The following is a 19,600-nucleotide window of genomic DNA, read 5'->3' on the forward strand; positions in this document are numbered from 1 at the left end:
GAAATGTGACATTATATAAAGATGACATAACAGATTCAAGTATCTTGCAGAACTACTTGTAAATTCAGAATATCTTTGAGCAAGAATAAAAAAAAAAAAAAAGGGAGGAGGATAGAGCCTGATCACATGCAGTGTGATCCAAAGTCGGAATTTCCAATATGGGGTCGCCTTACATTTTGAGGAGTTCAGGTGTATTACCGCACTGTCGTCAATGATGTCAGGTGCAGTTAGAGCGACAAAATAAATAGGGAGGAAACAACAACTAGAAACCTTTATATAAATAAGTTATTTTATTATATTTGGAAAATAAAATTTTAGGCAGAAATAGATTTTCTGTGCAGAATATAAGTCTGACAGAACACATACACCCATTCTCATCTGTGCTGGCCAAATAACGCCACCCACTTGTCACTTTAGTCCATCATACTGTGACATTGAGAAGGTTATAGCACTGCGTGACATTTTCATACAGCACATTAAAGGGGGAAAAATAAAAATATGAAGTTCGCACCCAGAAGTCTTCTCATTGCTCAGTGAGCTGGGAGGATGAGGAGCCGAAACATCAGTTTTGTCTAAAACAAGTCTTTGATCATATACCGTACTTTTTTATTTGTTCAACGTGTGATACTTTCCAGATCGCAATGTCACCCTGTGAGGTTGCATTATTACAGCATCACCATACATTAATATTTCCTTCTTGTTTAGCCACGATGGGAAACCTGAAACCAACCCAAGAGTCATTTGTGGGCACACCGACTAGTAAGTGTTGGCAGCCAGATTCAGTGTCACTTAACTGCATAATGTGATGTTCTCATGAGCCACACATCCACTTTTTCTGTGGACCCCATTTGCTCAAAGTCCCCTAATACTATATTTAGCTTTGTGTTGAAATCCACTGCAGACCTCTAAGTGACCACAAGATGGCGCCCCAATCCATTACTTAACACTAGGCCCATTTTCCTGCAAAGCAGGGCTTTGTCAACAGTTATACACATCAATAACTGCTTTAAAAACATGCAATTTTACGCATTTAAGAAATTCTGTGTGGGTTTGATATATTGTTACTCTTTCTAGGGTTAATTTAAACAAAATTAATTTTGCTGCAGTCTATATGCAGAAACTGCACCAGAGATCTGACATGATGGGTCATCTAGCACTCATCCAAAAAAAAAAAAAAAAGCGATGTGCACCATAGGTGCGATTTTCTTTTTGGATTCTGTGACACTGTCCCCATAAAGTATTTTGGGAACAATCAAAACCTGACGATATAGCCATGAAAACACTTCAACATCTCTGACCTAACATTTCCACTTCAATAAAACATTTATAAAATCTGTCTGTACTTTCATTATATACTCTGACACTACAAATAAATCCTGGCTGTCACACTTGATTTTAGTATTCCTAACATCTTTGGTTATATTTTTATTGAAGGTTTTGGATTTAAATGTCAATTGTGTTTTATTGTTTAATGCTAAATAAGATTTTAATACAGCACACCGTTATTAGTGCAAGATGTAGTATTTAGTCCACCCGTAAATATGATACTACGAGGCTTGATACAGGTTGCAGTTAGCCCATGGCTGCCATGAATATCGTTTACAGGCTTGTTTTACATTTATCTGAACTGGATGGATTATTGCTTTGATTATTTTATTTTTACCTGCATTGCACAGTCTGAGACAGGGAGTCCTGTGAGCCGCAGCCTTAGGACATGACACTAGGGGGCACTGTTTTTTTCTTTGCAGAGAAGCCACCCATGGCAAGGTCGGACTATATTCACCAGACCGCAGCACCCTCCTCTTTACGACCCCTATAGCATGTAATAGAATATTTCTTTCAGCTCTTCTGACAGGCAAGCCTCTGAGGTAAGGGCTGACATTTCCTCACAATTATATTATCTACACTCCGGCACTACATTTTCACAAAGGCGGCTAGTAGGTCACCTAAATGGTCAATTTAAAAGGAATTGTCCCACTGTTAAATATCATTTCTTGTATATAGTGTTTGCAATTTACATGTTGGGGGCGGAAACAAAAAACACAAAACCGTGAAGTGTTTACTGCTGGCACCACCTTGTGTTCAAAGAGTGTAGCATGTCCGCCTTATGACCCGAGAGCTGGTGGTCACGCATGCCTAGTTCCTCTACATACAGTTCTATACCTAGCTTACTGCAAAACTGACAATAGAAATGGCTTCCTGCCCCACTTGTCAGGTAAGATGCATGGCAGTGTAATGGAGCCTGCGTACCCCATCTTTAGCATTGGGTGCGCAGGCCAAGCGCAGGTATGAGTTTGCCGCCGCATGCATCGTTTTTACAGTGCGGTGACCGCTCCAAAATGCAACACGGTGCGTTGGGCGCAGGTCGCTGCATCGTCAAAACGACGCATGAGGCAGCAAATGCATACCTGCGCACAGCCTGCGTACCCAATGCTAAAGACGGTACACAGGCTGCATGCGCCCATAGGCGGAGCTGACTGGAGGAGGCGTGGCAGGGGGTGGAGCTTCACAGCAATCGTCCACTGCACCTCCAAATGCAAAACCAGCCTAAGCCGATAAGCCCCTTCATCTCTAGCTGAAGGAATCTATATTGTGAGCTGCCAGAAGGAGACCAATTCTGCTTTTCACCCAGCCCATTGATGGGTACCGTTTATGCTATAGGCACCACAAATACCCAGCCAGGAATTTTAGTATAGCGATTCCTGGGATAACCCCTTTACCACAAATCCAAAAAGTGCATAACTATTGTCTTGAGAAGGTTATATAACAAGGAATACTACATATACAACGCCTGTCTGGAGAAGAGAAGTCTGGGAATGTCCTCTTAGGACCAGGCCATTATTACTCTTAGTATTGCTATTGCTTCTATTCGTATAGTGGAATATTTGGAGCAGACCTGATCTTTGTGCAAACGTTTCACATGATTCTTACTCTAATGTATAGAAGAGAAGTCTTAAAAACCAAGCCGATGTTGTGTTAGCCAGTGGAAAGGTTTAGTGTCTCATTATTAAGGCAGAGGGGAGAGCGGGATTACGGCATCAGTGCGGATCCTTCTTGTCCTGTTTCTCTTTCAGTTTGTATTCGTCCAGAATGACATGACTGGTTTCCTTTGCAGTTTTTTTCACTATTGCCTTTATACCTAAATGGTCAATATTAAGTGCAGTCACCCCGACATTGATTGCAGAATTTACAGCAGCGTCAGTGGCATGGCCAGCATCTTTCCCATACCTACAAAAAAGAAAAAAAGTAAAATAGATTCAATGAGAAATAACATGTTACAGATGAAATTGGTAGAATTTCTACATCTGTGCAATTAATGTGCCAGGACGAGTTCTCCAGCTAGTATACATAACCCATGTTCTACAGGCTCAGGCCGCACAGATACTAAAATGTCACCATATCATGGAGGCATCATTCTTTTTTCCTTGATATTTGAGAAAAGGCCTAATCCGAGAATGATCAGCAAAAAAGGGGGGGGGGGGGGGCAGGATTTTTTTTTTTTTTTTTTTTACTTTGTTTTTGGTACCGTGCTTCCGGGCATAATAATTGCACATGTGTGAGAAGATATAAAACAATTTTGGATTCTGTTAATGTTCAATTTAAAAGTTTGATTAAGAGTGAACTTGATGTCTAAAAAATTACATGGAATTAATATAAAAAGGTTGTTCCCAAAACAGCAAGTTCTTAACTATCCAAGGGATGATGGATAATCCAGTGATCGCTAGGGGTCAGACCCCAGGAGCACTCAGTAATCATGTGACTGGGACCTTAGGCTGGGAAAACTGAACATTGCAGATAGGTGACTGCCAAAAGAAAGAGTACAGACCTCCTCCATTTCCAGCACACAGACAATAAATGGAGCAGAGATCAAGCACATCCAGCTCTTGTTAAAGTCAAAGAGTTTCTGCAGAATCGGTCCTCACAGATTCACAATCGCTGGGGGCTCCAGTGCTCTGACCCCCAGCGATCATTAGGTTAAAGATGGAGAACTTTGTATCTTCGGAATAGCCTTTTAAATGATGCAGTTTATGCTTGAATGAAGAAAAACATTACAAACCATCACCCCCTGCACAAGACGCTGAATACATACAGATCTCTGTCTGCAGTTAGAAGCATTGGTCTATAGGGGTTTCTGAAGACCAATCTCACCCACTGACATCTGTAATGCGCACAGGACACCAGTTTAAGGGTGTGTGCACATGCTGCGGATTCACAGCGGTTTTGGTCCTGCGGATCCGCAGCAGTTTCTGCTGCGGTGTACAGCACCATAATATCCTATGGGAAATGGAAACCGCTGTGCAGACGTTGCAGATTTTTCCGCATGGATTTGCTGCGGTTTCTAATCCGCAGAAAGAATTGACATGTCAATTCTTTCTGCGGATTCCGCTGCGGTTTACCATCTCCTCCATTGTAGAGGTGATAAACCGCAGGGCAAAACCGCAGATAAACCACAGGTCTTTTGACCTGTGGATTTACCTGCGGATCAATCCGCAGCAGAGTCCGCAGCGTGTGCACATACCCTAACTATTACACCTGTATTACAGACCAATTAGAGAAATTCTACTCCAAACATGGGACATGTTCCTTTTAAGATGCTGTAAAAATTAGTAAAATTGTTTTTTTCTTTGGGGACTATTCGCTTGAGTGCTGTGGAAATTGCCATCCTTTGCAATTCTTCTATGGTTGTTCCTGCCATGGGCGGCGCTCATAGCAAGTGAGCAATTCTGTTACATACAGTTAATCTGATCATCATGTAGCAGAGCCGATCGGGTTACAGCAGCTTCTAGTCTCCCATGGGGAAAAAAAAAAAAAAAAAGTTCCAATCACCCCCCTTTCGCCCGGTCAATAAAAAAAGGATTAACCTGATCGCTAAACGGAGTAGCAAGAGGGGAAAAAAAAAAAAATTCAAAACCACCAGAATTAGGTTTTTTTGGTCACCGCAATATTGCATTAAAATGCAATAACAGGCGATCACATCTGCACCAAAATGGTATCATTAAAAGTGTCAGCTCGGCAATTAAAATAAGCCCTCACCCAACCCCAGATCACGAAAAATGGAGACGCTACGGGTCTCGGAAATTTTTTTTTTTTTTTTTTTTTAAAAAAACCAAAACTTGGATTTTTTTTCACCACTTAGAAAAATAGAAACGCAAAAATGAAAAAGAGCTCCGTCATGAAAGGGTTAATATTTTTAGTGCTGCATTTTCTAATTACATCCATTTGAGCATTTCCACCAAGAAACAGATCTGTTATCCTCAGATACTTTGAGACAAATGCAAAACAGAAGGCTTCCGATTTGCATCCATGTCTCACAAATCTCCATAGACGAGAAAGGCTAGTCAGATTCGTAAATCGGAGAAGAGGACCTGCTCAGAGTCACCATCGGAACCGTAATTACAGCAGATCTATATTGAGAACAGGACCCCCATTGCACATGTCTAGAATGGAGAGATGCTGGTGCATTCACAGAGCGATTCATTTTTAATGGTAGTGCCAAAACTAATTGGAACTCCCATAAGGAAGGAAAAGAGCCGTATATCTGCAGCTACCTCTCCATGGCTGAAACAGGGTGTCATTCTTGGACATGTTATGAAATTTCAAATAGTGATAATAACCCCTATAATCAGGGTCGGTATGGCCCACCGGAGAATTCTCCAGTCCGACGCTGCCTACAATTATAGGAATATTACTACACTGTAAAAAAAAAAAAAAAACCCCACATAATTACCCAAAATAATAATTTAAGGATTTAATATTTAAAATGAAAAAAAAAAAATCAAAATCACTGATAATTGAAGAGGAAAAGGACTAAAGAACAAACAAATAAATAGTAAATCACTTATGGTTTCGTAGCCGGAGGTTCATCAACACTGAGGCCCCTATATCTAAAATGGAAATATATTAATAGTGTTATAATTACAGATAATTATGATGCATATTAGGTTCATTTTTGGTAATAGAGCTTAAAATATGTTTGATAAATTCATGTTTGCAACCATTAGAGAGGATCTGTTGGCAGAATAAAATATTGTGACGTTTGGGTAAAAGTTGTCAAGTCTAACTATTAGTTAATAGGCACTACTGCAAAATATTTTGCAACTTTTTGGCAATACTATAGTATTAACCCCCTTTCAACCCAATTACATACTACTGCATCATAGAGGAAAAACTTTCCTTTTTACGGTTGCCGCACCTTCCACAAAAAAAAAAAAAGTTATGGGTCTGCATTGCACAAGTAGACACGAACGATTATCTTCAGTTACAGTGCCTCGCGAAAGTATTCGGGCCCCTGGAACTTTTCAACCTTTTCCCACATATCATGCTTCAAACAAAGATACCAAATGTAAATTTTTGGTGAAGAATCAACAAGTGGGACACAATTTTGAAGTTGAACGAAATTTATTGGCCATTTTAAATTTTTGTGGAAATGCAAAAACTGAAAAGAGGGGCGTGCAATATTATTCGGCCCCTTTAACTTAATACTTTGTTGCGACACCTTTTGCTGCGATTACAGCTGCAAGTCGCTTGGGGTATGTCTATCAGTTTCGTACATCAAGAAACTGAAATTCTTGCCCATTCTTCCTTGGCAAACAGCTCGAGCTCAGTGAGGTTTGATGGAGAATGTTTGAACAGCAGTTTTCAGCTTTTTCCACAGATTCTCGATTGGATTCAGGTCTGGACTTTGACTTGGCCATTCTACCACCTGGATACGTTTGTGAACCATTCCATTGTAGATTTTGCTTTATGTTTGGGATCATTGAAGAAAAGCAGGCCCAATCCATGATGCTGCCACCACCATGTTTGACAGTGGGGATGGTGTGTTCAGGGTGATGAGCTGTGTTGCCTTTACGCCAAACACATCGTTTGGCATTGTTGCCAAAAAGTTTGATTTTGGTTTCATCTGACCAGAGCACCTTCTTCCACATGTTTGGTGTGTCTCTCAGGTGGCTTGTTGCAAACTTTAAACACTTTTTACGGATATCTTTGAGAAATCGCTTTCTTCTTGCTACTCTTCCATAAAGGCCAGATTTGTGCAGTGTGCGACTGATTGTTGTCCTATGAACAGACTGTCCCACCTCAGCTGTAGATCTCTGCAGTTCATCCAGAGTGATCATGGGCCTTTTGGCTGCATCTCTGATCAGTCGTCTTGTTTGAGATGAAAGTTTAGAGGGACAGCTGGGTCTTGGTAGATTTGCAGTGGTATGATACTCCTTCCATTTCAATATGATCGCTTGCACAGTGCTCCTTGGAATGTTTAAAGTTTTGGAAATCATTTTGTATCCAAATCCGGCTTTAAACTTCTCCACAACAGTATCACGGACCTGCCTGTTGTGTTCCTTGGTCTTCATGATGCTCTCTGTGCATCAAACAAAACCCTGAGACTATCACAGAGCAAGTTTATTTATACGGAGACTTGATTACACACAGGTGGATTATATTTATCATCATTAGTCATTTAGGACAACATTGGATCATTCAGAGATCCACAATGAACTTCTTTCAGTGCAGCAAACTCACTCCAGTAAAGGGGCCGAATAATATTGTACGCCCCACTTTTCAGTTTTTGAATTTCCACAAAAATTTAAAATAACCAATAAGTTTCGTTCAACTTCACAATTGTGTTCCACTTGTTGTTGATTCTTCACCAAAAATTTACATTTGGCATCTTTATGTTTGAAGCATGATATGTGGGGAAAGGTTGAAAAGTTCCAGGGGGCCGAATACTTTCGCAAGGCACTGTTCTAATGGCAAAACAGGTAGTCAGACCTACTTGTATTTGACTGTGTGCACAGTCTCTGAGGCCACACTCTTGGTGACGTTCTTCGCGGCGTACTCTAAACCCTGCCAAACCGTTGCAAATCCTTTAAATGAAAACAAGAAAAAAAAAAAAATTTATGGGAGATGGATCTTAAAAAAAAAAAAAAAAACACACACAACCCACAAATATCTTTACAGCCATGAACATACCTTGTACTCCACTTGCTGCTACCACCATAGCGCCATCCAATGGAGATCTACCATCCTTGTCTTTCTTCAGTGATTCAGGGAGAAGTTTGCTGCCATGTTTCTTCACGTGTGGCCCCAGCTCTCTCCCAACACAACTTGCAACAGAGCAAACCCCATCCACTAGAACAAAGAAACCCTATCAGTCATGGATATGTTGCAAAAAAAAACCAAAACACAAGGATAACCTTGCCAGTAAAGCAGACATGGACCTGTTACCAAATAATTCTGGTATCAAAAAGTGTACCAATAACGCCATTAACTAGGATCAATTTACTATCAAAGATCAGGGGCCTAGCTATAGGGGGTGCAGAGGCTGAAGTTGCACCTGGAGCCTAGGGAAGGGGAGTGAGCGGAAAGTGGTCTGTTTGGTCCTTGTGAGAGATCAATACTAGCAAAAAAAAAAAAAAAAAAATTCTGAGAATGTGATCCGAATGGATGCTAGCACATACTTCAAGCTGCAACCCGTCCTAGTCATGTCAGGATGGGTTACAACCTGAAGAAATAGCACTGTCAGCAACATACCTGATCTCTCTGAGAGCTGGGCTGTAATATAACAAAAAAAAAAAAAAAAAACACCTTTCGACTGATTACAATGGGATTGCTCCTCTGGCTTTATCCTGCTCCATTCTCGTTTGTAAACCAGTTCTGCCGAGTCAGTCTGACAGCTTTACAGCAGGGCACAGATTGACTGAGCACACAGTCAGACTGACAGTAGACAGCCCTGTTACAGCCCTACTCTGCAGCTTAGTGAGCAGGCCAAGTATGCTTGTTCACGATGCTTCTGACATTTGGAACTCAAGTCTTGATCAGTGTATCTTCATGCTGACATCCATCCTGACAACTGTGAAGGGTTGCAGCATGATATATGTGATGGCAGCTATTTTTATATTCTTGTAGAACCCCTTTAAAAGATCGGTTAGAGATTTTGCCTTGCGGTACATGAGCGTTAAGTTACGTAATGGACAAGACTTTACCCCTACTATTCAGTTCATAAGAGCTTTTAAGAAAAGTCACCAGTATACTTTATATCTTTACCTAGGAATTGACTGACTTTAACTGCTCCTCCGGTGGCTTGCTTGGCTACATTGAGCCCTTTGGCCACTGTGGGACTGACCTCCATAGGTTTATCCTCAGGTTGTATGTGCTCTCTTAATTTGGAAGCGCCTTTGTGAATGGCTTTTTCAGTCAATTCTGCTCCTTTAACAAGACCCCAACTCAGCCAAGAAGCTCCTAGATAACAAAAGACAGTAAATGTTTAGGGTTCAATATCGGCAGTACAGAAAATTATGGCCATATATTGTAAATTTTAAATTTCTGATTTCTACACTTGGTTTGCAAATACAGAATTCATGTTACAGACACTGATGTGATTTTTGCAATGCAGAGATCAAAGATGGAGTACACAGTGTACAGTAATAGCGTATGCCTTTGATGGCTCTCATGAGAAGCAACAAAAGTCTAATACATTCCATTGTATGGTCAAATGGGGATAGATGTCTCCCATTATGGCAAATCATTGTGACTTTAATCGTTCAAACAGCAAACTGTATCCTAATTGGAGATCGAAACATTCACAGCATCAATGCTCATCTTCTTTAATTTACTGGCTCACCATCAATATACAGAGAATAAAGTGCAAGGTTTCAACCCCTTGTAACAGCTGGGGCCTGGAGTGAACTTTTGGGATTGAAGACACCCCATTTTTTGTGTGCATCCATTGGGAGTTTGTGCTGACATGTGAATAATTAAAGGGGGTTTCAGAACTGAACATACAGTTCTGAAGTAAAAAATGAGGTTGTTTGTTCCAGCTGCGTAAAATCACTTCTTTATATCACCATTTAAAATACAAAGAACTCTCCATAGTATATTCCATAATCACGGACACGGCAACGCGTTTCGATCTGAACGATCTTTTTCAAAGCCATAAGGAAATACCTCAGTTAGCTTATATAGCGGGATTTCTCCAATGGCAATGTGTTGTGTGGTCACATGACATGTAAAACAGAATTTAACTATGTAAAAACAGATAACGAACACATTTGTATATACAAAAAATAATTGTTTAAGAGAAACATACGTTATTAAGATGATAAATCCAAAAGGCCTCTCTGGTTAAAAGGCGTCGTTTTGAATCCCCTCCACGAAAGGGAATATTAACTTGTTCTATTCCTTGCGCTCGAAAACCGGCAACATTATGAGCATGATGCATTATAAAATGCTGAGCTGCAGCCGATATACTGCGATTTGCATTGTTAGTATTGCAAATGTCATACAAATGTTCCCTAATGCGCACTCATTTTTCTTGAAGTGCAGCCTATGTATGACAATTTGCAAAGTCCGTACGGAGTTCCGAGGTCTGCGGCAGGTTACTGGTGAGCTGGCTTATGTTTTTTCTTTATTTCTGAAGTCACCATATGTGACTGCCGAATCCAGAGAACATTCAATATCCACACTGTCAGGATTCCCCGCTTTTGTGAGCTTGAGCTGTCGTCACGTGACCCAAGTGTGATTAGCTTAGTCTTAGTCACGCTCAGACTCCCTCCTCATCCGCAACTCTCAATAAGACATTGAGAGGAGGAGGAAAGGTAGCTAGCTGGGACATGACGACCACTTGGGCGGACCATAGAGGAGAATTCTGACATTTGTGTTCAGCCTGGAAAACCTCTTTAGTGCAGTAGTTCACTGCATTATGTGATGCAAGTTTTTTCATAAGGAGGTTAGGTTTTTTTTTTTCCTTTTACACACACCTACCAATTTAACAAAAATACCCAAAATTAAAACAGCATGTAAAAAGGCATGAGAATGGTCCCCTTACATCAGTCCCTTTTATATATGTACCGTTTGCTCCATTGCCCTACCGGCAGCGCGGCCGTGTGCATGGACCAGCGTCATGGAGATGCTGGAACACGGCGGGGACGCCAGAACATAGGTATGGAATTCAGGACATTGCTCAGGAATCTGGGTACTTCTACTTCTTTCTATATCATAAAAAGAATTTAACCAATTCCATAACAGTGTTACTACATTTCTTTCAGCTTCTTCTCAGATGTTTTTTCCCCCTTCTCTTATGAAGAATTGTGCATCGGTAATAGTCATGGCTCCGGTATCTTTACCTTGGAGAATTCCCTGGGCCACCTTCTCACTCCATGGAGGTTGTTCTTCCTTCTCTTTGGGCGTCGGCTCGGGCATAGAAATCACGTGTATTGTCTGAGTCAGGTCTATGACTTCACCTGATGCTTCACTGGGCTTCATAGGAGAAATAACACACAATTCAGTAAACCTCACCACGAGCCGATACACAGACCGGACAGCTGTAATATTTAATTTATCTTTTTTCAATATTTCGAAGACCATATCGACCCCACTCCCCCAAGTGGATCCCTTTGGGTCCGGGACACTATGTACCGCACGACCAAGTATATATTATCTATACATTTATCAGTATCTCCCCTGGCTGAACCATAACTGCCAGCAAAAAATCAGCTAGTGGTCTACCCCAATCCTCAATATTAATATACAGACATGGCTTGGTTGTATTATATGGGGGTGGCATTAAGTTTCAGGGTCAAGGAGTACCCCCTCTAATTTAATTTGGGTCTACGGCCAGAAATGGGTCAGAAATGTGCATTTTCTGTCTTAGCACAGCTGTGAAACAAGGGACGGAAATTTATATTCTTGTACCAGATTGCAGGCTCCAGATTACACCATGTGAGGTTGGGAAACATTATGTACAAAGATGACATTGTCCCAATTGAGGACGCATTGGATAATTAAGGACAAAAGGGAACAGACACGCTCCAAAATGTACGTATCCATTTACCAAGAAATGACTGGCAGGACTTATTCCTGCAACACTTCTGGGAAAAATCTGAACTAAGAAAGATCTAAAAGAAAAGTCAGGAATTGTCAGTTTCCCTTTAACTACCGTAATCCCACAGACATTAGGATCATCAGCTTACAGTAGATCTATCATCAGATTAGGCAACCACAAGTACGGGCAGGTTAGCATCAGCTCTGCTTTTAGCCAAAACGGCACAAAATATGGTGTGCCATTTGGCTAATAGGTGTAACCAGAGCAGACCGTTGTGAGTCTGGTGTAGCCATGAGAGGAAAGCTTCGCCCACCCCGATTATTGCGATTGACAGGTCACTGTATGGTCACATACACCGCACCCATCAAACACGCGGCGTTAGTCTTCGATTGCTCCAATTAGCAAAATGTCAATATTTTTGCTGCAAAGATGGCAGATCTGTCGCTCTATTATACGGCCTCCACATAGACGACATTCTCATGACAGATCCTGAGCTGGATCCTGTAGGTGCGACGCGGAAGATACTGCAGTCACTATATCAAATCGAGATCATAAAACCAGCGAGTAAATCTCCGTTCTGCCCAAGCCATGTACATCGTATGACCTGGGTGATTTTTCTTGCTTTTCACTTACTTGAATTCTCAGGTCAGACATCTGTTTCATTAGGTCTTCAAAGAGCTCCAGATCCGCTGCTGGGAGCTCAGCAGAGAGAACGACCCCCACATAAGAGCCGGGGGGCTGCGACATCAGGTCTGGGAACATGTACACCCCATTATTAGAGAGTAAGACTGGAGACTGGTTAGACATGAGCGGGTACAGCCAGTCACACACCTGCCAAACAAAACCGGTGTAGGCGTTATTCTACATAGGAGGGTGCAAAAACGAAGAACTATGTAACATTACTAAATGGGGCCACTCACGTCCGCAAATTGCAGGTGCGATTGGCTCCACATGCTTGACTACAATGCGGACGGCTGCAGGAGAACTTTCTATCGCATGCACTATTTTGGTCTGTAAAATGGACTAGAGTAAGAGTGGTGTATGATGTGGGGAGGGGGAGGGGGGAACACCAGGCATGTGCACTAACGATACAAAAACATCTCAATGAGTGAAAGTAAGAAACACCAACCACAAAGGATTAACGCTCAAGCTGCTGGGAAACCATACATTAATGAAGCCTTCCCATGAAGATGTTTTTTTTTTTGTTTTTTTTTTAAAAAAAAAACAAAAACAAAAAAATAAATTGCCACCTTCTCCGCTATTTAGCACCGCTCCTCTTCTGAGTCACGTCACCATTCTGCAGACTCTCTGGGTCACGCTGCGCCCTGAGCTAGACGGAACTCTGGAGCATCGGAACATGGCGCCATAGGCTTTCGTGTTAGGACACTTGCAGTGACACCACTATGAAGGGAGAGCAGTACGATCCGAAAGACGGCGGAAGGGGAGTATAGTAACATATACACAGATTAAAAATAATTCTGTGTGAGTACTTAGACCTAGAGCACGGCCCCTTTAGTTTACGTTCTGCTGGGATATTTAGTACATAGTGCACAGCAGCCTTATAATTACTGGAACCCTTATTCAAAACACAATTAAAATATTTTAACAGTAAAAGTGAAAAAACAAAACAGATCTAATATACAAGGGTCATAATTAATCATTTCCGTTTTCCCTTTTGTATTGTGGTGTTTGTTACCATAATTTGCACCAAGTTGCAAGAGTTTCAACATTGTGTAAGGGGACAAAGTGTAAAAAAAAGGCAAATAGAATAATGAATTGGGGCCATATACTCCAATTTGGTAAGGTCTAGTGCCAAAGGTGCAGCTCATAGTAAAAATTCTCAGTAGGAGGATATTAGAACCCAAGGCTGACGGAGACGAAGTAGAAAATAGTTTGAGTGCCAGTCTTCTTGTGGCAGAAACACTATCTTACCCATGCATCTTTAATGAAAAGGATGCTGTGCCGTTATAGACAGCACAGGATGCCATCTACATATTTATATGGTATAATGATGCCTAAATATTCATCAGGTAACATCATCTGAATTTACAAGACCTGTTTACAGATCACATGATTCAATATAGCTTCTCTAAACCACGTCCCTGTAATAGATACATCTTTGTTTAATCACACCGACATCACTATGCAGTCAGGGCAAAGACTATAGAGGTGGCCAACACCGCCATTATGGCTACCACAGAGAAGTAACCCAATTTAAAGGGGATATCCGGGACTTTTTTCTTTTTGTTATATAAAAGGCATGCATTTGCTGTCAGAGGCAACTACCTGCCTGTTGTACCCAGTGCCGGTCATTGACCGCTCCTGCCGGATATTCAGCTGTTCCCTGTCAGGGCAATAGCTTCTCTTCCTGTTGACAGGGCGGGACTACTGGTGTCATGCTGATTAACAACAGTCTTCCCCCAATTAGGAAGCGGGACTCGGCTGTCAGCATTACACCAGTAGTCCCGCCCTGTCAACAGGAAGAGAAACTAGTGCTTTGACGACAGGGAACAGCTGAATCTCTGGCAGGAGCGGTCAATGACTGGCACTGGGTACAACAGACAGGTAGTTGCCTCTGTTAGCAACTACATGCCTTTTTTTGTTTTAAAGTCCGACATATCTATCCGACATAGATTTTCCGATTCCTCCAATGCAAGCCAATGTAAATCTAATAGTTTAGGCTTCCATCTTAAAAGAGTTGGTCCGAAACCTAAAATACATTTTCTAAATATCTATCCCTACACCCTAACCACTCTTGTAATTGCCTTTATTTCACAATATAGATAGAGAGAAGTGTACGGTAAAGACATAGTGATAGGAAACCTCGATTATGAGCCCCAGCTATGATAAGGTCTGTAAAGCACGTTGCAGAATAGGATAGCGTTGTATAAGCAAAGTATACTAAATAACTCTAATCCCGAAGTTCTCTTTTTTGTTACACTGGGAGAGTCAAATCTTGATGTCACAAGAGGTTGGGACCGCAGCAACCATCGCCCCTCTTGGAACTGGACGTCACAAGGGGCAACGCAGCAGTTACTCACTAATTTCTTGCATTGCTGCCCCTTCTGAAGACATCCTGGGTGATGGACACTGTGGGAGATGCGAGTGCAGTGCTGTAACTCTTTTTATTGCCACTGCAGCTTGTGGAGCAAAAGATGTCAGAGGGCAGAGATAGAAGCAATGAGTGACACCAGCGCTGCCCCATGGCTTCTAGCATCACCCTCAAACAAATCGCCATCGCAGATGGCACTGATGTCAGTAGTCATCATCATCATCCACTGACAAGGTCATTTTTTCACAGAAGCTACAGCAACGAAAGATAGAAGCAGAAAGGCGGCGCTGCACTCACATCTGCCTTTTTCGCAGAACACAGGCTCTCACAATTTGGTCACACTGTACTCCACCTCAGATTTAGAAGTCTAGTATATATAGCTATAATGCAGTTCTGAATTTTTTATTCTCACTACTCACATCACTTTGACTACCTCCATATTTGGCTGAGCACTCCTCCTATTTCATCTTAGTCTGTTTTGAATTAGAGCTGGAACTTCTGTGCCCTTTACATTTTTAGGACTAGTCCCCGGAGAGGCAAGTTTGCTAGTCTAGGAACCCATCTAGAGGGCACCTTGTCGTTTGATGGGCACAGTTTTATCACAAGTTGCTCCAATTTCTAAATATGTAGTGTTGGCAGATAATATAAAATCAGTGGCCCTAGCACTGGAAGGTTTAGGAGCTTCTACAACTTCTTCTCTTCTTGCATATTGTACAGCTTACCTGGAGGAAAGCTGGAGGGCGGTACGGGTCCATTTCAGTACTGGTGTCCATAAACTTAATAATACGGAGATACCCTGGATATGAGGGGGCGCTCACTAATCCATCAGGTGTTACATAGAAAATCTGGACTCCCCTGGGTATAAGGATCAGTTCTTCTGCGTCTACTCCCAGACTCTGCACTGGTGGTGGTTGTGTGGGCATAGCATAAAACTCATCCCCGAATATCGAATGCTCCCCAGACTCAGTCCCATAAGAAACAGTGTAATGTCCATCTGTGGCCTGGGGCGTATATGCTGGGGGTGCGGAGACCCCAGCTACGTGTGGATCCATTGCTGCTCCACTGTTCTGTGCTATACAAGAGACTCCATTCACTGGCTCTGAAGGGAATGGTGGTAACGTCGGCAGTGGTGGCCTTTCAGGTTTTTCCTTCTCTTTTGGTGGCAGTGATGGATATACTGTTGGCACTGGGGCAGAGGCACCCACAGTGGGAGGGTTTGCAGGGGGTCCCAACATGCTCTGCTGTAAGATATTTAGTCTGGTATTGACATTCTCCAGGGTCTCTCGCATCTTCACTTGCATTTGTCTGGCGGCATCCCACGCTGGTCCGGTGCACTCAGGTCCCTGTAAGGAGACACTTAGTCCTCTTATCAGATGCTCCTGGCCTTGCTTGTAATAGTTGCGAGCTTCTTCCTTGTATCCGGTCTCATCTGTGTTCAAACCTTTGTTAATGTAGACAAATGCTTTCCTGTATTCTTCCTCAATACTTCGTATTAAAGCGTTGTCCTGCATCTCCGCTAGGGGCTGCTTTTCCATTACTGAAAAAAAAAAAAAAAAAAAAAAAACAAGAGGAACAGATCAGAAAAAAAAAAATAACTCCGACACATAGAAATGGCATCACTATCCATATGACTGATTAGGCCGGCAATGACCATCCCATACTGGCTTCATTTTTATTATACAGACTAGTTGAAGAGACCAGCGCTGACCGGGCATAGTAACTAACTACAGTTCATTATAACAAATTATAATGTGTATGTATATATATATATATATATATATATATCTATCTATCTATCTATCTCTCTGAGTGTAGAGCCCAGCCCACTCCGCATAGCCACATTCACTATAATATCCCACATCATCCAGAGCCACCAGACTACTACCCCTAATATCCCACATCATCCCATCAAAGCCACCTGACTACTACCCCTAATATTCCACATCGTCCTGTCACCCAAAGCCATCGAACTACTACCTCTAATATCCCACATCATCCCGTCAGCCTGGGGTCAGAAACAGAGCGCTGAGTGGAACGGTCCTAAGTTCCATACCGGGGATCCCTTTAAGAGAGGCCTGGCGTAAAAACCAGAGCACTGAGTGGATTTGCCCTGACTTCCATACCAATGATCCCTTTTATACAAGCCTGGGGTGATAATCAGAGCACTGAGGGATTTACCCTAACTTCCACACCAGAGATCTCTTTAAGAGGGTCCTTGGGTCAGAACCAGAGCGCTGGATGGATTATTATTTATTGTTATAGCGCCATTTATTCCATGGCGCTTTATATGTAAGGAGGGGGTATACATAAAAACAAGTACAATAATGTTAAACAATACAAGTCATAACTGGTACAGGAGGAGAGAGGACCCTGCCCACAAGGGCTCACAATCTTCAAGGGATGGGTGATAATACAGTAGGCGAGGGTAGAGCTGGTCGTGCAGCGGTTTGGTCGATCGGTGGTTACTGCAAGTTATAGGCTTGTCGGAAGAGGTGGGTCTTCAGGCTCTTTTTGAAGGTTTCGATGGTAGTTGAGAGTCTGATATGTTGTGGTAGAGAGTTTGCCCTGACTTGCATACCAATGATCCCTTTAATAGAACCCTGGGGTCAGAATCAGCGCTGAGGGATTTGCCCTAATTTCTGTACAGGAGATCCCTTTAAGAGAGGCCTGGGGTCAGTACCAAAGCATTTGAAGGCAATTGCCCTGACTTCCATACCGGGGATCCCTTTAAGAGAGGCATGGGGTCAGAACCAAAGCACTGGGTGGATTTGCCATGCCTTCCATACCGGAGATCCCTTTAAGAAAGGCCTGGGGTCAGTACCAAAACGCTGAGTGGATTTGCCTAAACTTGCATACCAATGATCCCTTTAAGAGACCCTGGGGTCAGAACCACAGAGCTGAGTGGAACGGTCCTAACTTCCATACCAGGGATCCCTTTAAGAGGGGTCTGGGGTCAAAACCAAAGGGCTGGATGGATTTGCCCTAACTTCCATACCGGAGCTCCCTTTAAGAGGGAAGATGTGCCTATGGGATGGAGGATGTGTGATGGGGATATGGGCAGGGAGGGGGGGGGATTCATTTTTGTCATGTGCTCTCTGCTCCTTTCTGGGGAGCAGACAATGGCTGGGGATGCTAGATTTCTCCCACCATGTCAGTGTCTGCTGAGGTGTTGTCAAGTGGGAAAACTTGCTCACAGCAACCAATCACAGCTCGACTTCTTTTGAACAGCTCTGGTGAAATGAAAGATGCTTCGCGATTGGTTGGTGACATTATAATAAATATATATATATATATATATATATATATATATATATATATATATATATATATATATATATATATATATATATTTATATATATATATTTATATTTATTAGCTGAAGAGCCCAGCGCTGCCCGAGCATAGTAACTAACTACGGTTAGTTATAACAAATTATAATGATTATATCTATATATAAAGTAGAGTGTATAGCCCCTATGATATCCCACATCATCCTGTCAGTCAGAGCCACCGGACTACTACCACTAATATCCCACATCATCCCGTCAGCCTGGGGTCAGAACCAGAGCGCTGAGTGGAACTGTCCTAACTTCCATACCGGGGATCCCTTTAAGAGAAGCCTGGGGTGAGAATCAGAGCGCTGAGGGATTTACCCTAACTTCCATACCAGAGATCCCTTTAAGAGGGAAGATGTGCCTATGAGATGGAGGATGTCTGATGTGTATATGGGCACAGGAGGGGGGAGATCATTTCTGTCATGTGCTCTCCGCTCCTTTCTGGGGGCAGACAATGGCTGGGAGCTTATATTCCTGGGAGCTTATATTCCTGGGGATGCTAGATTTCTCTCACCATGTTAGTGTCTGCTGAGGTGTTGTCAAGTGAGAAAACTTGCTCATAGCAACCAATCACAGCTCAGCTTCTTTTGAACAGCTCTGGTAAAATGAAAGATGCGTCGTGACTGGTTGGTGATACACACATACATTCAGTTTTATATATAGAGATGTAGCAGAGTCTAATCATTAATCTTTTATTTTTTACTTAAATGCATATTTTTGGGCCTAAAATCAAAATTTTGCAACTTTCTTTTTCACTTTTGTTGAGAGGTGCTGGTAAATTTAGTTTATTTGCATTACAGGTAAGCGACTGCCTCCACATATGGCTGAGTACTCCTCCTACTGCATTGGTCTAAGGCAGTTTTTGATTTTGCACCACTTTCCTCTTCCCCACCTTTTTGCATTAAAGAGGCACTCCTCCTACCATCAAAGTTTTTATCCTCTTCATATTATACAACACTGTGTACTCCCAATTGCTCATTTTGCCTTTGTACCCAGTAAATTCTTCTCTGCTCTATGTAGAAACAAGAAGTCTCTTTTCCCTTCATTTATTATTCCCCTCTTCACCTCCTTCCCCTCTGCCAGGGACTTTGCAGTGATGACTCATACAGGGAAAATTGACCCCCTGCTTCTACATGGAGCTTAAGGCCCCATCACATAGCGATCTCGCTAGCGAGATCGCTGCTGAGTCACAATTTGTGACACAACAGCGATCTCACCAGCGAGATCGCTGTGTGTGACAGCGACCGGCCCCCCCCTGCTGGTATCGCTGCAGGGAAGGCCAGGACTTTTTTTTGGTCGCTGGTCTCCTGCTGGCCACCACGCATCGCTGCATGTGACAGGCGGGAGACCAGCGATCTGCTGGTAACTAACGTACACATCGAGTATCCAAGGGA

At 42.4% G+C, this 19,600-nt stretch overlaps 1 protein-coding gene across 2 annotated transcripts in view; it reads right to left on the minus strand.

Moving 5' to 3' along the window:
- Positions 1–267: 267 nt before the first annotated feature.
- The window catches only part of LOC141096534 (spartin-like), a 33,859-nt gene continuing 14,526 nt past the window's right edge, over positions 268–19,600 (minus strand). Inside the window, exons 2-8 of one of the 2 annotated variants that reach the window (XM_073583222.1) lie at positions 15,593–16,407; positions 12,452–12,649; positions 11,121–11,253; positions 9,043–9,237; positions 7,969–8,127; positions 7,772–7,862; positions 268–3,228 (exon numbers count right to left, since the gene is read on the minus strand). In XM_073583222.1, the coding sequence (XP_073439323.1) occupies positions 3,039–3,228; positions 7,772–7,862; positions 7,969–8,127; positions 9,043–9,237; positions 11,121–11,253; positions 12,452–12,649; positions 15,593–16,407 (1,781 nt within the window). In that variant the 3' untranslated portion in view covers positions 268–3,038. The remainder of the gene's footprint in view (positions 3,229–7,771; positions 7,863–7,968; positions 8,128–9,042; positions 9,238–11,120; positions 11,254–12,451; positions 12,650–15,592; positions 16,408–19,600) is intronic. The other variant, XM_073583223.1, reaches the window with a different exon arrangement.

The sequence above is a fragment of the Dendrobates tinctorius genome, unplaced genomic scaffold (genome assembly GCF_039654945.1).
Source record: "Dendrobates tinctorius isolate UK_male_01 unplaced genomic scaffold, ASM3965494v1 ptg000075l, whole genome shotgun sequence".
NCBI lineage: Eukaryota > Metazoa > Chordata > Amphibia > Anura > Dendrobatidae > Dendrobates > Dendrobates tinctorius.